Below are 20,071 nucleotides of genomic sequence, written 5' to 3' on the forward strand. Positions count from 1 at the left end.
ACTATTCCCGTTTCTATTGACATTTGAAATATTTCTGTCATAGCCCCTACGCTAACTTCCCTCAATGTCCTAGGGAATATCCTGTCAGGACCTGGAGACTTATCCACTTTTATATTTTTCAAAAGTGTCAGTACTTCTTTTTCTTTGAATCTCATAGTTTCCATAGCTACTCTACTTGTTTCCCATACCTCACATAATTCAATATCCTTCTCCTTGGTGAATACCGAAGAAAAGAAATTGTTCAATATCTTCCCATCTATTTTGACTCTGCAGATACCTGTCTACTCTGTCTCTCTAATGGACCAATTTTATCCCTCGTTATCCTTTTGCTATTAATATAGCTGTAGAAACCCTTTGGATTTACTTTCACCTTACTTGCCAAAGCAATCTCTTATCTTCTTTTAGCTTTTCTAATTTCTTTCTTAAGATTCTTTTTACATTCTTTAATTCTGATGGTGGAAACATCCATCTCCTTCCTATAGGAACATCCTTTAATTCGCACTGGTGGAAACATCCTCTCCACATCTACCCTATCCATGCCTGGTGTGTATATTGAGTGTAAGTGGTAGATGTGCGTATAGTGTAGAAGAAACCATTTTTTAAGGAAATTACGGGCATGAAAGATTTATCAAGAGCTGCTAATGTGGAGCATAAAACTCGGAAGAAAATAGTAGAGATATTACCTATAACTTTCTAAACAACTTGGCAGAAGGAATTGTTCCTAATCCTGGGCGGTGTCAAATATTTTGCTCCTCGTTAAAGAATTTGATTGGAGAGAAGCTAGGTGATGGAAATGTGTTCAAATTGGCCAATTTAGGTATTGCTAATTGCAGGAACGTTTTGCAGCCATGGGGTTATGTTAGATTGGCTGAATGTGAATTCCTTTTCTCACATTTTTCTTTCAATTTGCTCATTTCTACCAAATAAAGTTGTTGTCAATGGAATTATATGGGTCCATGTTATACTTTTCTTTCATATGTGGAATATTCTCTCCTCATTAGATCTTCTTTTTCACTTCCTTACCAGTGTACTTATGCCAGCATTGATGTCGACTCTTGTTCTGACAGAAAAATCTCATCATCTTTGTTGTCAGTTTCATCCTTCATGCCCTTTGTTTGCTTCTTATTCTTCACTACCTCAATATTTCCATCTCTGGTTTTAGACACTGACTTATATCTAGTATGTGCCCACTCACACCCGTAACACCCATTGAGGAACAGTATCTGACTAATCTGCAGTCTTCAGACTCAACATTGAATTCTTCAACTTCAGGCTCAGTTATAATTGACGATAGGGACGGAATGGTTTCTGTTATCGCCGATTGTCCACTATAACCGATTGTTTGCTTTAACCGATTAAGGATTCACTCCAACCACCTAGAAAACGAGTTGTTTTCAAACATAAAGTTATTTTTAACAGCTAAAACTGTGTTCTTAAGTCTGTGTTCTTAAACAGACAGTGGTGACTGATTACTCTATATTTGAAAACAACTAATTGTTCCATGGAGTGACCACTAGGTGGTTGGAGTGAATCCTTAATCGGTTAAAGCAAACAATCGGCAATAATCGATACTATTCAGCCCCTCTGGTCCATTGGAATAAGAGTTTACTGCACTTGAAGTTGAAGAATTCAATTTGCTTTCTCGGTATCAGAATGGGCCAGGTCCTTCATCTGTGCTGTTGCTCAGTTTTTCTCTCTCCATTAGTGTAATCACATTTGCCAGTTCATTTACAGCTACAACCTTGCATCTCACCGCCCTTAAATGTCTGTGTCTATATGAGGGGTAATTTGATAGCGGTATATATATATTTATATAAGGTATAGATAGGGCAGATGGTCAGAATCTTTTTCCCATGGTAGGAGTATCTAAAAGAAGAGCACATATGTTTGCAAGAAGAGGAAGGAGTTTTGATTTAAATCTTTTTATTTGAATTTCACAGCAATTTGCATACATACAATGATAACAGACAGTGACAGTCAAGGCATAATTGTGCAACAGTATGTAAGCGACCCTCAAAGCCCTTACCCTTACCCACCTTCAACCCACCCGAATCAGGTCGGAACCAAACGGGGACAAACAACACTCACATACATACACATCCACACAAATATGGTAAGATAAACAAAACAAAAATTACTAAAAAAAAAAGAAAAAAAAGGGTGTCACTAATAACAAAAAGTAAGTAATAAATAAATAAATAAGGTGGGGGGGGGGGGGGGGGGGTTAAGGGGAGAGCAGCTGCTGTAGAGCAGAACAATGGTGGAGAGCACTCAGTCCTCTTCCGAGTCCGGGAACAAGTTGAGAGAGTTAACAAGTTCCAAGAAAAGGTTCCATGTATCTAGGAATGTCTTGGTAGAGCCTTTGAGAGAACCTAAGTTGTTCAAGCTTTAAATTGTAAAGCACCTCCTTAATCCAGCGGGCGTGTGTCGGGGGACATGTGAGCCTCCAGTTAAGCAAGATCAGTCTCCGGGCTAACAAGGTTGTAAAAGCTAGAACCCGTTTCACCGCAACAGGGAGGTTGGTGTTGGGAGGGGTACCGAAAATGGCTGACAGTGGGTTTGGAGGAATAGTCTGGCCATAGGCTCTGCTTATCAAGTCGAAAGCACTCCTCCAAAAGGCTGCTAGCTTAGGGCAAAACCAAAACATATGGCTATGGTTGGCAGGGGATTGATTACATCTGTTGCAGGTGTCCTTAACAGCAGGGTAAATTCTAGATAATCTTGCATTGGCGTAGTGGACTTTGTGAAGGACTTTGCATTGGATTAGGCCATGACGGGCACATATGGAGGAAGAATGGATCAAATCCAAGGCAGAGTCCCATTGCTGGTCTGTTAGTTTCGCATTCAGGTCACCCTCCCACGCAGCTTTTAATGAGGTATGAGGTTTCAATATAACCGACCCTAACAAGTTATACAAAACAGAGATGCATTTCTTCCGGTTGGGATCTAGAGCTAAGATGGTATCGGTCAGGATTTCAGGGGTGCGATTTGGGAAATGGGGGAATGTCTTCTTCACAAAATCCCTAATCTGGAAAAAACGAAAAAGGTGGGAGTTTGGGAGGCTATAGTTGGACGAGAGCTCCGCAAAAGACGAAAAGATGCCATCCTTGTATAGGTTTTTGATACTACTGATACCGTTGCTATGTCAGGTTTTGAATGCGTGGTCTGTACTTGAAGGTTTAAAGATGTGGTTTTTAAGCAGTGGGGTCAAGATGGAAGGGCCTTGTAAACCAAAGTTTTTTTTCCTGAGTTGACTCCATATCTTGAGTGAGAGGGACGCAATTGGGCTTGCACCCACAGATGTTATAGGAAGGGGGAGTTGGGTGCATAGGACAGACCGCAACGGGAGATGTGTACCCAGGTCGGTAGGTGGTCGCAATCATCATTCATCCAATACAGGAGTTTTTGCAAGTTAGCAGCCCAATAGTATCGCTTAAAGTCAGGAAGTGCCAATCCGCCGTCACTCTTAGGAGACTGCAGTATCGCCTTTTTCTAATTTATCAAAAAAAGATTTAATGATAAGTATAGGGACGTGCTGGAAAATATACAGGAATTTGGGTAGGACGACCATCTTGACCAGATTTATCCGGCCCACGAGGGATAGCGGTAAAACTGACCAGCGGTCAAAATCTCTTTTAGCTTTCTTAACCAGAGGCAGAAAGTTTGTGCGGAACATATCAGATAAGGGTGTTGTGATACAGACGCCGAGGTAGCGAAACCCGCCCTCTGCCCATTTGAATGAGGTTAAAGAGTGAGGGAGCTGCTTAGCCAATGAGTTAATCGGTAATAGCTCACTCTTTTGGTAGTTAAGTTTATAACCAGAATACGCGCCAAACCGTTCTAAAATATTCGTAATCACAGGGAGAGAGCTGACTGGGTTCCAGATGTACAGGAGCAGGTCATCCGCATACAAGGAGACTTTATGAGTTGTGTCGAACCGTGTAATACCTTTAAAGGAAGGAGTTTTAAAGATAATATTTATTTTTACAGTGAGTGGTGATGCCTGGATTGATGTCTATTTTGCTACTACGGAAGGTGGTGGAGTCAGATTGAGTCACTATATTTAAGAGATACTAGACCAAGGGGGACCTGTTGGGTTCCGTCCCCTCAACGCGCGGTTGCGGGAAGGCAGCCTGCGGCGTCAAAAAACCCCCCACCACACACACACACACACACACACACACACACACACACACACACACACACACACACACACACACACACACACACACACACACACACACACACACACACACACACACACACACACACTACCCCCCCCTGATATTATATTAATATTAATTGGCTCCTTTTACCATATCTCGAGGGGCAGAGAGAGTGGGACAGAGAAAGAGAGGGGGGGGGGGAGAGAATGGGGGTGGAGGGGGGGGGGAGAGGGGGGATGGGGGAGGGGAGAGGGGGATGTGATAGAGCGGCTGGCTTGCAGTGCCGGAGACCAGGGTTTGATCCCGACTACGGGTGTTGTCTGTACGGAGTTTGTACGTTCTCCCTGTGACCTGCGTGGGTTTTCGCCGAGATCTTCGGTTTCCTCCCACACTCCAAATACGTACTGGTATGTAGGTAAATTGGCTTGGTAAATTTTTGAAAAATTGTCCCTAGTGTGTGTACGATAGTGTTAATATGCGGGGATCGCTGGTTGGCGCGGACCCGGTGGCCGAAGGGCCTGTTTCCGCACTGTATCTCTAAACTAAACTAAACTAATTTATAGATGGTAACTAGAGATTAATTTCTCTGCAGCGTCTTGCATATAGTGCGTATCTTCCATAGGTTTCTCTCCTTTCCTGCAATGTACTCCTGTTATACTGTCATGCATGGCTGTCATATTTAAACTTACCAAGAGGATGAATATTTTCTTCCACCCTAAACAGCAATTTTCTGCTCTGATTATGAAACTTTGTTCTCCAAGACAGGTGGTGCTGTTGTCCACACTGAAGTTTGTTTTAGGGCCTTTTGTTTGATGTTTTTTCCCCACTGCTTCCTGTCCTATTTTGCACTTCCTTGAGATCAGAGATTAATTTCCCCATTTAGAAATTAATCTGCCAATAGTCCTACTGCCAAAATACATGACTGCAAACTTTGCTACACTATATTCCAGGGGGCCCCAAACATTTAAGCATGAGGGCCACATTATATATTTGGCACATTTTTGCAGGCCGTAGGTAAAAATAAAGACAATAGACAATAAAAACAGGAGTAAGCCATTCGGCCCTTCAAGCCAGCACTGCCATTCACTGTGATCATGGCCGATCATCCACAATCACACCCCGTTCCTGCCTTCTCACCATATCCCTTGACTCTGCTATCTTTAAGAGCTCGATCTAACTCTTGAAAGCATCCTGAGAAATGGCCCCCACTGCCTTCTGCGGCAGAGAATTCCACAGATTCACAAAAAGTTTTTCCTCATCTCCGTTCTAAATGGCTTACCCCTTATTGTTAAAATGTGGCCTCTGGTTCTGGACTCTCTCTACATCGGGAACATGTTTCCTGCCTCTAGCATGTCTCAACCCATATTAATCTTATATGTTTCAATAAGATACCCTCTCATCCTTCTAAATGCCAGAGTATACAAGCCCACCCGCTCCATTCTATCAACATATGACAGTCCCGTCATCCCGGGAATTAACCTTGTGAACCTACGCTGCACTTGTGACCACACCTGCATAATACTCCAGGTGTGGTCTCACTAGGGCCCTGTACAACTGCAGAAGGAAAGAAATGTCAGTTTTGCTGTAGGGGCTCGATCTTGGAGGGAATATTCCAGTTCTGATGCGCAAACAGGGGTAGTGGATAGACAAGGTAGCCGATGGCGTTCGCGGGTTTGGAATGGACTTTGGTCCCTTGCATTGTCTCTGAATCGGCGATAGAGACGGCGAGAAAGTGAAGGGAAGAGTCGGGGCTCGAGCAGAGGAAAGTGGGAGCTGGTTGGAAATTGGCAGTCAGGGAGATGAAGTGTTAAAGCGGTGAACGAGAGCAGGAAGCAGCACCAATACACACATGATGTACCTGAGAGAGAGAGAGGTGAGTGAGGGGTCTGGTGGCGACTAAAACAAGGAATGATCTATGTATTCTACAGGGAGAGAGACAGAGCCTGAGCACAACTGGCTCCAACCTGGAACCGGGAATTCGGTTTGAACCCATTTTTTCAAAGATTCGTTCCGAAGAAAACTAATCTGTTGTGTGGAGAGCAAATGCTGCAAACACGCAAAAAATTATCTTAGTTGCCGGAATTTTGGACCCGGGGGAGCCCGGAGCTCAGAGCTTGCTGCAGGTCGGATAAAATCTCGCGTGGGCCGGATGTGGCCTGAGGACCATAGTTTGGAGACCCCTGTTATATTCCATCTGTTTACTTTGTGCACTCTCTCAATCTGTCCAAGTCTTTCTACAGAGCCCTTGCTTTCTCTACACTACCTGCCCCTCTGCCTATCTTTGTATCACCTGCAAACTTGGCAACAAAGCCTTCAATTCCATCATCCATATCATTTACATACAACATGAAGCGTAGCGGCCCCAGAACCAAGCAAGCACCGAACACCGCTAGTCACTGGCAGCCCAACCAGAAAAGGTTCCCTTTATTCACACTCTTTGCTTTCAGCCATTCAGCTAACCTACCCATGCTAGTATCTTCCCTCTAATACCATGGGCTCTCATCTTGTTTAGCAGCCTCAAGTGCAGCACTTCTTCAAAGGCCTTCTAAATGTCTAGGTAGACAACGTCCAGTGAGTCTCCTTTGTCTATACTGCTAAAGACCGGAAGTGGAGCAATTATCCGGTGCTGGTGAACGGCTGCGGCTCGCCTGCAGTCCGTTTGTCTTTACTTTTTTGTGTTGTTTTTTTTTCGTTTTGTCTAGTTACGTTTTTGGTTTTAAAGTTGTGTTTATGTGTGGGGGTGGGGTGTTGAAACGGGGCTGGCTGTCTCTCCCTTCCGGGGAATACGACTTTTTTGTCGGGTCCCCCTTCTCTGCCTCCATCTGCGCTGAGGCCTAATGGAGGAGCTGGCGACCTCGAGGCTCTGGAGGCAGCCTGACAGGACTCGCCCTGGGCTCGCTCCCGTGAAGGCGGCCCAGCTCGGGGCTGGAACTGCGCTCCCGTGAGGGGCTGTGACGCTCCCGTGAGGGCGGCCTGGCGAGGGGCTGAGACTCTCCCGTGAGGGGCTGTGGCACTCCTGTCGGAGTGGCCCAGCCCGAGGTGGAACGGCACTCACGTGAGGGCGATCCGGCTTGGGGCTGGCACGGTGGTGCTCCGGTGGCTGGGACGGCGTTCTGTCGGCGGTGACCTGAGTCCTGGGTTCAGCCGTGGGCCAGCGGCTGCGTCCGCTGGACTGGAGGGCGGTAGCTTCGACCACCCCGGGCCGCGGTGTTTGAGCCGGCCCGTTTGCGGGGTTCGGTGAGCCGCGGGACTGTTTATGCCATCGCTCGGTGGGGAATCGCCTCAGCGCAGAGGGAGAAGAGGAGGGAAAAGACAGTAACCCTAAGATTTTTGACTCCACCACAGTGAGGAGGTGTTTGGAGGATACACTGTGGTGGATGTTAATTTGTGTTTATTGTTGTTTATTATTGTATGATTGTATGTATGACTGCAGGCACGAAATTTTGTTCAACCGTAAGGTCTGAATGACAATAAAGGTATTCAATTCAATTCAATTCTAACCGATTCATCAGGCAAGATCTAACCTTCAGAAAATCATGCTGACTTTGGCCTATATTATCATCTGCTTCTGTACTTGGAAAATTCATTCTTTTTAATGGATAAAATCCTACCAACTACTGAAGTCATGTTAACTGGCCTATAGTTTTACCTCTTTTGCTTCACTTCCTTCTTGAACAGAGGAGTTACATTCACAATTTTCCATTACTCTGGAACCACTCCTGACTCTGGTGATGTACCCTTTGTTCCATGTGATGGATTAGTTATGGAAGATATAAGGTGTTTAATTCAATTTGATATTAGCTTACTGTTTCCAGCTTGTTGGTACATTAGGTTTAGAGGAGACTTCTGAACAATAATACAAAACTATTTGGCAACATTGGGTTAAATCAAGTTGGCTGAAACCTAGTGACTCTGTAATGGATTTTGGGCAATCAAATGTTGATGTCTTTGAAAGTCTTGGACTTCGAATGCCCTAGTTAGATGCTAGAGCACTTGACTGTCCATTGTGCCATCAGTGTTGAGCAATGGAGCAGTGACTCTCAGTAGAGAGGATCTAGCCATCAACTTCAAGGAGTACTGGCATAATGATGGTGACACCATTCAGTTGATATTTTTTCCTGTAAGAGGTGTGTGAAGGAGTTAAAAAAAATTCAGAACAGAGATAAGGAGATAAGTTCTTCACTCCGAGTGAGGGTAATGCATTTTTGGATGTCTACCAAAGAGGAGTGGGAGACTTAGTTACTGAGTACAAAAACATATGATGGCTATTGGTTTAACTATGTTTCTTTATTATAATCTTTGAAATTATTTAGTTGCGTTTTAAAGTGATTTTAATTAATTTATTTTCATGATAAAAATATATTTTAAAATTAATTATTAAAACAATTTTGATTATGTTTTAAATTTCCCAAGCTGTTTGAGACGTTTAAAAATTGCTTAAAGTCTTACACGTCTTTTGACATTTGGCAAACCTTCAAAGACTTGGAGCGTCCCAGAGGCACGACTGTTGTGTACCCTCCTTAAGACCCAAACACAATACATGGGTGACTGACAACATACGGGTGAGCTATTAGGTGATGGGAAGGATTTCAGCAATGCCAAGCTTAATCAATCCACTGCATCTGCAAAAATATGTAGAGCTGGGAAAGGAACATGGGCAGCAAACTCACGTAGCAGGCTGGTCCAGGACAATCCAGCCCAATGTATTTAATTCTAAGGACGTTGAATATTTTTTCTGCTTAACACTTAAAAAAAAAATTAACACATTGGTGATTGATTTGCGCCTTTAATGAAAATATTCATTTGACTGCATAAATGATTCGTGGTACTGAGAGGTATATTTCTGTTAAAGCACCAGAAATGGTGGTTGAAGAGCACTCATGGCAAGAGGTAAGCTTGAAAGAAGTGTGTGGTTGTTCATCATTACGTATGTTCACATTTGATTAATATAGAGTAAACCTTTTCTTAAAGGATCTACTGTAAAATATGTTTTAACAGTTATTTGGGTACCATCCAGTAAATAGGACTATTCCACTGAATGGATTATTTCAGTCGCGTTAATGAAAAATAGCCAAAATTAATGTTTTTAGTTCAATCCTTGGCTTTTGACACTTAAGGTAAGGTTAAAAGCTGCGCCAAAATATTTTACAAGGTTAATACTAACTCCCAGTGCGGGTTTTAAATTCAGCCGAGAATGAACTGGTCAGTGTGAAGCTTGTTATTCTTTTAATGTAATGCAAAATTTGTTGATTCATTTATTTCTTCCATTGCTACTATTGCAGTTTTTTTCCTCTAGCATTTGGTGATGGAGAGGAGAGGAGGAGCAATTATTCTCACAGAAAGACCTCTGTATGGGTAGATAAATGGTCGAATAAGTTGACTGTTTCTGCCAAATGTAAACTGCTGCAAAATAAACTGCAATAAACTTCAAAATATTTATTTTGGTTAACTCTGTATCAAAATTAAACTGCTGTGAAGAAAAATATTATAACTCTGATTATATACTTAATACTTTTCTGATGATAAACACAAATGTTTGCTTCTGGTCCAAGTTTAATTTGTGACTTCATAATTAGACACTTATGAACTATTAACATAGTTTATTGATGAAACGTTTCTATGTATTAAGTAAAGTGAACCTAAATCCAAAGATTCATCTCCTTTTTTGTTGTCTTTATTGTTTGGACCATATTTCATATACAGGTATAAATAGAGTAACAATTACACAATTAAGGAAACCATTAATGATGCTTTTATCACGATGATGATGCCATTTTCACTACTTTTCAAGCTCTGTTACACTATAAGAAACCAAAACGCAATAATTTGTATGCATTTTCTGGAATTTTGCTTTTGCCAATTCGTGTCTAATTGGACTCATGTCTTTCTATTTGCAGGCAATTTAAATGTTACACTGCAAGTTTGGGATATTGGAGGACAAACCATTGGAGGAAAAATGTTGGATAAATACATCTATGGAGCTCAGGTGAGAACTTACGCATTTTTTTTACCTCCATGGAAACTAAAATATACCTGTGATGTTTAGATTTTTAGAGACGAGGATAGATAAGCAGCACAGCATTTTAGGATAAATATTTTTAATTAAAAAAAAAAAAAACTTCTGCAAGCACTCAGCATACAGGCAGCACCCGTGGAAGGATGTTTTGGTTCAGGACTGACCCTTCATCTATACTTGTTATGTAGTGACTGGATTAAGATGGAATATTTCAAATTATTGCAAAGATATGGTAACACTTTATGCCCCTGTCCCACTTAGGAAACCTGAACGGAAACTTCTGGAGACTTCGCGCCCCACCCAAGGTTTCCGTGCGGTTCCCGGAGGTTTCTGTCAGTCTCCCTACCTGCTACCACTACCTGCAACCTCCGGCAACCACCTGCAACCTCTGGGAACTGCACGGAAACCTTGGGTGGGGCGCAAAGTCTCCAGATGTTTCCGTTCAGGTTTCTTAAGTGGGACAGGGGCATGATTGATTAAACCTTTGGATGAATTCCTAAATTGATCGGTTTCAAGGGTACATCCTACAGAAAATACAAGGAGGCAGTTGAGGCTGGGATTATCCCAAAGTTTAAGAAACAGTTAGATAGATACATGGATTGGCCAGGGTTGGAGGGACATGGACCAAACGCAGGCAGGTGGGACTAATGTAGCTGGAACATGTTGGCCGGTGTGGGCAAGTTGGGCCAAAGGGCCTGTTTCCACACAGTATCACTCTATGACTATTACTATGTTATGGATTGTGAACCTAAGATCTGTATGCAAGATAGCTGTCTTTTATTCACAAATGATGTGACAATAGGTGGCATTTTGCTTATGACGTTTTAATTAAGAATAATAATAAACTTTATTTCGGACTCAAGGTCCAGACAAGGGACAACATTACATAAAAATGCATTGCATATTAAAAACATCATAAAGTACATATAAAATCGTAGTATATCATTTATAAAAGCATCAAAAATTATATATTAAAAAAAAACACAATACATGAATTAAAATCCAGAATAAAAAGAATGATCAACGAGACAACGATACCATTGTCTCAACAACTGGGATTCGTAGCGTGTAGTGCTAAACCTTGTGTTTGACAAGGCCACAATAATCACATATTTAGTCATTTATCCTGCAGATGAATTTATACATGTGATTTCTTAGGATAGCTTCCAAAGTACTGACTCCTGCAGCCACAATCATGTTACTAGCACTACACCATCTATGTTTCCTTAGCAGTGTTCTCATGACATTATTATATGGCACCTTTAGTCTCTGCAAACTTGTCTTTCCAGAGTTCGACCACAGATGCGCAGTATAGGGTGGTGTGCAGTATGCTCTAAATAGTGACATCTTCACCACATCTGCACGCGCACCAAATTTACGCAAGAGAATATTCGCCTGTACATACAGCATGCGCCGTTGCCTATAAATATCCTCATCATCTCTCGTTTGTTCTGTAATAAAATGCCCTAGATATTTTACCTTATTATAGACACTACGATTATTGTCAGACAATTTAAAACCAGGAAATTTTAGACTTTTATCCTCTTTGGTTCTACAGATCATGAAAGCACTCTTACAAGCATTATATTTAATGTCATGTTCCACACCATACACAGAATATATAGGAGCTGCTGTAGACCAGCCCTAGATGGACTAAAGACAACAACATCATCTGCATACATAGTATGGTTCACTATGTCCATTTAATTCACTTTTTTCTTAGAAGTTTTAGTGTGTCCTGTGCCTTGTCTGTGGGAGAAATTACTTTTTAATGTGGGCGGTAGGGGGTAATAATATTTCTAGGTCCTTACCTGGTCGGTGAGGCAGCTTTTTCTCCAGGCTGCCCCATCGACCTCTCCTTGTGGCCTACCTGCGGGCGTGGAGCGCCGTTTCCTGTCGGGGACCGCCCAGCACCTCGGCTTCGGTGGCGGCACAGCGCTGGAGCGCTATTGCGGAGCGGAACGGGCGACGCCTTGCCTGGGTCGCCACGCTGGATCGACGCGCTGGAGCTCCGGTGAGCTGTGACCGCCGTGTTCAACACCTCCGGGCTGCGTGTCTGCGGAGCGGGCGGCGCCGAGTCTAACATCGGGAGCCTGGGAACTCCAAACCGGCGCGGCCTTGTCGGCTTCGGGAGCCGCGGTCCCCAGTTACGAAGCGGCCGTTCCAGGTGGCTCAGCCGCTGAAAGGACTCTCCCGACGCCGGGGCAACACCACCCGGCCAGAACGGCCAGGAACATCGGGCCTCCGTAGAGGCAATAGCGGTGGCCTCAATAGGCCTGACTTTGGGAGAACTGGAGATGGGGACTGGACATTGTGCCTTCCCCCACAGTGGCAATCATTGTGGGGGGATGATTTTTTTTGTGTGTAAGTTAATATGTGAGTCTGTGTCCAAGATGGCTGTCGGAAGGGAGAGTGGACGCTGACGCGCTTTAGCTCTCTCTTCACACTGTGTTTTTTATTTTTGGTCTTTGGAGCGATTTCTGTCTTTAATTTGTGTATTGGTGATTTCCTTATTATTTATTTTACTCCAACTATATGTTTTTTCTCTCTTGTTAATCTCTGTAAGGTGTCCATGAGACTTTGAAAGGCGCCCGCAAATAAAATTTATTATTATTATTAAAATATTACCAATCATACATGGATGCACTCCTGGCTTTTACCTTCATTTTAGATATTCAGATTTTAAGTTTTTTGGGTGCCATCCATTAAATAGGACTAACCCACTGAATGGATTATTTCATTATGAATGCTAATAACTAATGGTAGAGGTAAGAATGTGCTGTACTTCAATACTACAGACTGTCATGGGGTAACAATTTACTTTACTATCAAACTAAAACTTTTAATTGACAATAATTGTGAGTTTTATGCCATTTTCAGTTATAAAATCAGTCCAATCACAGATGGTGTACTCAAAACAAGTTGTCTTTGAATATATCTACTAACATTCTTCATCTTTAAAATCTCCGCAATATTTTGTGCCATAATCTCTCAGCCTATGACCTGTTAAAAATATCTGTAAATTTATGCTTTTAAATTGCAGACAAAATTGTTTCGAAAGGCATAATGTATTACAACATTTGTTTCTCAGTTGATAGGTAATAATTAGTAATTGCCACAACAGACACAAAAGACTGTAGTGAAACAGCTCCATGATCAAACTGTTGTTAATCTGAGGTGGATTAACATTAACAATCTGTTTTTGTTGTCATTTTGTAATTTGTCGACAGTTCACATCTTAATATTAGATATGAACATTAGATCAGTGGCAAAAAAAAGAAATCACAATCAATCACAATCACAATAATACTTTAGCCAAGAATGTTTTGCAACATACGAGGAATTTAATTTGCCATTTTAACCAGTCATACCAATAGAAAGCAACAGAAAACATAAAATACATTTTAGCATAAACATCCACCACAGTGACTCCTCCACATTCCTCACTGTGATGGAAGGGAAAACAATTTGACCCAATAACAATTAGACAGTATAATTATTTAAACCTGATTAAATAATCTTGGATCTTGCTACTGAGAGACCAATTTACTTTAGGAATGCTTTCATTGTGTTTATGATTGCTGAAACAAGATATGACTTTATCCCCAAACAGCTAGTCCCAATTTACTTTCTCCAATTCCTGCCCAATGCAGTGGTAATTTGTATTATCCCAGTTTACACTTTCATCCAAGGACTGGTCTTGTCCTTATTGAAAACATAGAAACATAGAAATTAGGTGCAGGAGTAGGCCATTCGGCCCTTCGAGCCTGCACCGCCATTCAATATGATCATGGCTGATCATCCAACTAAGTATCCCGTACCTGCCTTCTCTCCATACCCTCTGATCCCCTTAGCCACAAGGGCCACATCTAACTCCCTCTTAAATATAGCCAATGAACTGGCCTCGACTACCCTCTGCGGCAGAGAGTTCCAGAGATTCACCACTCTCTGTGTGAAAAAAGTTCTTCTCATCTCGGTTTTAAAGGATTTCCCCCTTATCCTTAAGCTGTGACCCCTTGTCCTGGACTTCCCCAACATCGGGAGCAATCTTCCTGCATCTAGCCTGTCCAACCCCTTAAGAATTTTGTAAGTTTCTATAAGATCCCCTCTCAATCTCCTAAATTCTAGAGAGTATAAACCCAAGTCTATCCAATCTTTCTTCATAAGACAGTCCTGACATCCCAGGAATCAGTCTGGTGAACCTTCTCTGCACTCCCTCTATGGCAATAATGTCCTTCCTCAGATTTGGAGACCAAAACTGTACGTAATACTCCAGGTGTGGTCTCACCAAGACCCTGTAGAACCTCCCTGCTCAATTACTCAAATCCTTTTGCTATGAAAACTATGGTAATTGTTTCCAAAATGCCCCCCAACGCCCCCCCTTTGACACTTTGATGCCCTGGGCAAGCTTGCACTCCAATAAGTGAGTTTGGTATAAGCCAGTTCGGTATTCCAAGAAACACAAGGAATCATGGGATTTGACAAAGGTAATTTGAGAATTTAAAAAAGCGAACACGGTGCCTGGTAACGCGGAGAGTGGGGTGTAACAGTGAGAGAGAGAGGGGGCAGATGCAAGTGGGAGACAGGGAGAGGCGGTGAGAGGTGGGGGAGAGAGGTTTCAGTTAAGGGCCTGTCCTACTTGGCGATTTTGCCGGCGTCATATCAGTGTCGCCAAAATATTTTGAACATTTCAAAATCCAACAATTAAACACACCTGAGCAATTACAAACATCTGTGAAGCCATATGTCCCAAACATTATGGTGCCCTGAAATGGGGGGGACTATCTATAAACACAGCTGTAATTTCTACATGGTGAAACCAAAATGTATAAAAAATGCCCTTTAATAAAATTTGACAAAGTGCACTTTAACCACGTAATTTTTTCTATTACAAATCTCAAATTGTGGAGTACAGAGGTAAATAAATAAATGATGGGCCTTTATCCCAAACATTATGGAGGGCACTATATATATATATCCAGATGTATCCCTATAGAACCTCTCTTGTTATCCACTCCACCCCCAGAAATGGGGTGGAGTTCAATCCAGACAAGTGGGGGGTGATGCATTTTGGGAAATTAGATACAAAATGAAAGTATACATTTAGTGACATTGAGATGATTGATTCAGAGGTATCTTGGGGTGCTAATCGATTGCTCGCTGAACGTGGCAACAGGCATAGGGCAACTTGCTTTCATTGGTTGTGGCATTCAGTATAGCAGTTGGCAGGTCATGTTGCAACAGTATAAAACTTTGGTTCGTTTACATTTGAGTATTACGTGCAAATCTGGTTGCCACACTAGAAAAAATGTGGAGGCATTGGAGAGGGTGCAGAAGCGGTTTACCAGGATATTGGTTGATTAAGATTATACCTGTGCAGTAACTACAGGTATAAGGAGATTTGTGCAAACATGGATCGTTTTCTTTTAGTGTTGGAGGCTGGGTGGCAGCCTGATGGAAAAATTAAAATTAATGGAGGCATGGATAGGATAGATAATTAAAATCCTTTTCCCCTGGGTGGATCTGTCAAATTCCAGAGGTTATAGGTTTAAGATGAGAGAGAGAAAGTTTAGTAAATTTGCGAAAAATTTTTACACAGTGAATTGTAGGTGCCAGGATTGTAATTCATAAGGTCATAAAGAATAGTAGAATTAGGCCATTCAGCCCATCAAGTCTTCTCCGCCATTCAACCATGGCTGATCTACTTCTTCCTCTTAACCCCATTCTCCTGTCTTCGCCCCATAACCTCTGACACATGTACTAATAAAGAATCTATCTATCTCTGCCTTAAAAATATCCGCTGACTTGGCCTCCACGGCCTTCTGTGGCAAATAATTCCACAGATTCACCACCCTCTGAGTAAAGAAATTTCTCCTCATCTCCTTCCTAAAAGAACATACTTTAATTCTGAGGCTACGACACCTAGTCCTAGACTCTCCCACTAGTGTAAACATCCTCTCCACATCCACTCTATCCAAAACCAGGTTCCAGAGAAGATGATAGAAGCGGATCTAATAGCAATGTTTAAGGCATTTAGACAGACACAGGACCAGGTCAGGAAAAGAGGACATGAACCCCATGCAGGCAGTTGGGATTAGTTGAGAATAGCATCAGAGCTGGCGAGCTGAAGGATCTGTTCTGTTTTGATATGCGTTCAATCAAAGCTCATGTGATGTTTCATTTTGAAGTGAATAATAAACTTTCATTGCTTTACTCTCCCTTAGGGTATCTTATTGGTGTATGATATCACAAATTACCAGAGTTTTGAAAACCTTGAAGATTGGTATGGTGCAGTGAAGAAAGTAAATGATGAATCTGACCAACAACCTATGGTTGCACTGGTTGGAAATAAAAGTGAGTAACTTGTTATTTTAGTTGTATATCAAAAAAACATTCTTTAAATATGAAAAATACGAAGTAGGTATATACCTTTTTATCTTATTTTACTTTCTTATATTTTCTTATATCCTCTATTTTTCTCTTTCTTTTTCTTTGGTTTTCTTTTTCTGTTTTACGTTTCTACGGGTCTCTCTTGATCACTTTCACGCACTTACTATCCTATCTAACTCTCTACTTTCCTTCTTTTTAAAGTTTCAAACAAGAAGTGGTACAGGAAATGTATTATGTTATTATTGGCTTATATCACTGTAATGTACATTACTTCTAATAAATAAAATATTAAAAAAATATATATATATATATGAAAAATGTAAATGCAATCTCAGTTTAAGACCATTGAACCATGCGAGCAATTTCTGATGTCTTTGCATATATGAAATATGATATCCCCAGTTAGGAAAGGTAACAAACTCTGCAGGTCAAGCAATATCTGAAGGTGGAAGGGGGGAAGACATTGTTGCCATTTCAAGTTGAAATTCTGCAAGGACCATGGACACGAAAGGCAAATATACATCTGAAGAAGGATCTCGACCCGAAATGTCGCCCATTCCTTCTCTCCAGAGATGCTGCCTGTCCCGCTGAGTTACTCCAGCTTTTTGTGTCTATCTTCAGGGCAAATACGTTCTACTCATTCACTTTGTCTTACTCTCTCTTGTAATTTAATGTATAATTAAATCCTCAGTCTTTGAAAGAAAACAACATCTTCACCATCAATCACAGCAGGGCTGCCAACATTGGGTGAGAGTTGGGAATGAGAAATTGCGAGAGACCAAGCCCGAGGGAGCATAGCGACCGGGAGGGGGGGGGGGGGGGAGGGTGTGAGAGGAGGGTGTCCCCCCTCCCATTGGTACGAACATTTGCATTTTTCAGCTTGAAATTGTGCAATATGTGGCATACTGTAGCGAGTTTTTTAACTTACACTTGGATGCAATATATATGCTTTAAATTGGATTAGCTATGAATAAGGTTAGACTAAATTACATTCCTAATTACATTCCACAGTAGAACCCAGGCTCTGATCAATACGTGCAGCACATGAATGATCTTAGTGTATTCATGTATGGAAATCAGGTTATAATCAAACACTTGGCCCATGTTGACCAACCTGGGTCTCACTGCACCCTCTCTCAATCCTGTCCCTGAGTCCAGCCTTACACCTGGCCCCCTATTGTACCCTGATCATAGCTGCTTACCTGCTTAGGCTCTCAGTGCTGAACACTCCCCTGGTCCCAGCTTTGACTGCACACCTAGTACTATTTCAGACCTTGACTCTGGATGCACACTTGGCCTTGCTCCTAGCCCCTTTGCACTGACAATATATGTGGCCCACACATAAAGCCCCATATCTGACCCCCTGGACTTAACCTATTACGTTCAAGTCCACAGGTGCTTATCTAATGCAGTAATCCTTTATGGGGCGCTTCACAGACCAAATTATGGATAACAAAATTTGCTACATTCATTGGCTTCCTTGTTATCTAACATGCTAGTTACTTTGTCAAAGAAGTCATCAATTGGTTGAATACAATTTCTCATCGATAAAATTATACTCACTCAGGTGTATAAGTATTCTGTTACCATTTCTTTCATTTTCATAACAAACTGTCCCGCAGTCATTTTCACCCCCAATATGTTCAGTATTTTGCTGTCTTCCTCTCAGCTGGGACTTGCCAAGGAGGGGGGGTGTTAGAAATAGTCAATTAGGTAAACAAACATTATAATTCAGTGGCAAATGACAATAGTTTTACCTTCCCAATATTTAACTGAAGGAAATAATGGGTTATCAGGGTTGTATTTTGTGACAGACAGCCTGACAACTTGCATGTCATTTTAATATTACACTTATCCCATCCCGCTGGATATTCCGGATTAATAAATTAAGGTTTTGTCAACTAATTACAAATCAGGCTAATTACAAATCAATAACATTAGCCAACTCCAAAACATGAAGCGCTGAGCATTGGGATCCCGACATCACGGACAACTGGCCTCAGTTCCCCGCTCACATCTGGCAGTGTTTTCTGTCTGAACCAGGGTCCGCGGAGCGTTTTTGCAAGTGGGGAGATTGAGATTGAGTGATCACTGATCACTGGCCTTGGGGGTACCCGGTGAAGGAGTGGAGCAACCGAGGGGGGAGAGGGTGTGGAAGCAGGGTGTCCCCCCAACCAAGGTAGGGAAATTTGATGTATTAAAATCATGTTTTAGTGCATTGTAGAAGTTGATTTCAATTTTTTTGTATGAAGTATTTTTAAGAGGTAACTTTTTAAGGGGTAACTTTTTCCACACAAAGGGTGGTGAGTGTATGGAACAAGCTGCCAGAGGACGTAGTTGAGACAGGGACCACCCTAACATTTAAGAAACAGCTAAACTGATACATGGATAGGACAGGTTTGGAGGTATGGACCAAAAACAGGTAGCGTAGCTGGGACATGTTGGCGGGTGTGGGCAAGTTGCGGCGAAGGACCTGTTTTCACACTGTATCACTCTATGACTACATTATACCTCCACCATGCATGAATGCTTCAAAATCAAGTGATCGAGTTTTATTGCCATATACTCAAGCATAGAAACATAGAAAATAGGTGCAGGAATATGCCATTCGGCCCTTCAAGCCAGCACTGCCAGTCAATATGATCATGGCTATTCATCTAAAATCAGTACCTCTTTCCTGTTTTTTCCTCAAATCCCTTGATTCCGTTAGCCCCAAGAACTAAATGTAACTCTTGCTTGAAAACATCCAGTGAATTGGCCTGCACTGCCTTCTGTGGTAGGGAATTCCACAGATTCACAACTCTCTGCGTGAAGAAAGTTTGTCCTAACTGGCCTACCCTTTATTCTTAAACTGTGAGCCCGGGTTCTGAAATCCCCCAACATCGGGAACATTTTTCCTGCAGTTACAGCAAGTGAAAATCTAGCATGCAAGCAGGATGCTTTCTCCAACCACTCCCATTTGAAGTCAACTATCTTCCACCCAGTGCTTGGTACTTATTTCCAGCAGCCACTGGTTGTCCTCCAGGATGCACCAAGCCGCAGCCTGATCCATGCCGGTCACCTGGGCAAATTCGGCGCAGAGACTCTCATGGCAGCGGCGCAACGCTTCCGATGCCTCCGATGGCCCGGGACTCTTGCACTGAAGCTGCTCCATGGCCAGAGCTGCAGTGAGCGACTCGCCAGCCCCGCAAACACTCGCCAGCCCCGCTCTCCGTCCGCGTCTGTCCCCGCCGCTGCTTCTGCTTCCAACACCCATGGCCCATGCAGTCGATATGAGTTATGAAATTTTCGTTGATCACAGAATTTCTCACGACCCTTCTCTCCCCCCTTCTCTCCCCCCTTCTCTCCCTCCCTCCCGCGCTCTCTAAAGGACTTACCGTGCTCTGTGGCAGCTGTTTACATTGCTCTTCATCGCGCAGACAGCGCTCCTCTGCTGTGTGTGTGTGTGTTTGTGTTTGTTTGTGTGTTTGTGTTTGTGTGTTTGTGTTTGTGGTAGCAA

At 42.4% G+C, this 20,071-nt stretch overlaps 1 protein-coding gene across 4 annotated transcripts in view; it reads left to right on the forward strand.

The window, feature by feature from the left end:
- rab28 (RAB28, member RAS oncogene family) overlaps positions 1-20,071 on the forward strand; it is a 106,789-nt gene that overhangs the window by 14,628 nt on the left and 72,090 nt on the right. For all 4 annotated transcript variants that reach the window (XR_008723812.1, XM_055638917.1, XM_055638908.1 and 1 more), the window contains exons 3-4: positions 10,064-10,152; positions 16,407-16,536. Coding sequence is in view for 3 of the 4 variants with exons in the window: in XM_055638917.1 (XP_055494892.1) it covers positions 10,064-10,152; positions 16,407-16,536 (219 nt within the window). In the remaining variant the exon portion in view is untranslated. The remainder of the gene's footprint in view (positions 1-10,063; positions 10,153-16,406; positions 16,537-20,071) is intronic.

Source organism: Leucoraja erinacea, chromosome 1 (assembly GCF_028641065.1).
Source record: "Leucoraja erinacea ecotype New England chromosome 1, Leri_hhj_1, whole genome shotgun sequence".
In the NCBI taxonomy this organism is placed as follows: Eukaryota; Metazoa; Chordata; class Chondrichthyes; order Rajiformes; family Rajidae; genus Leucoraja; species Leucoraja erinaceus.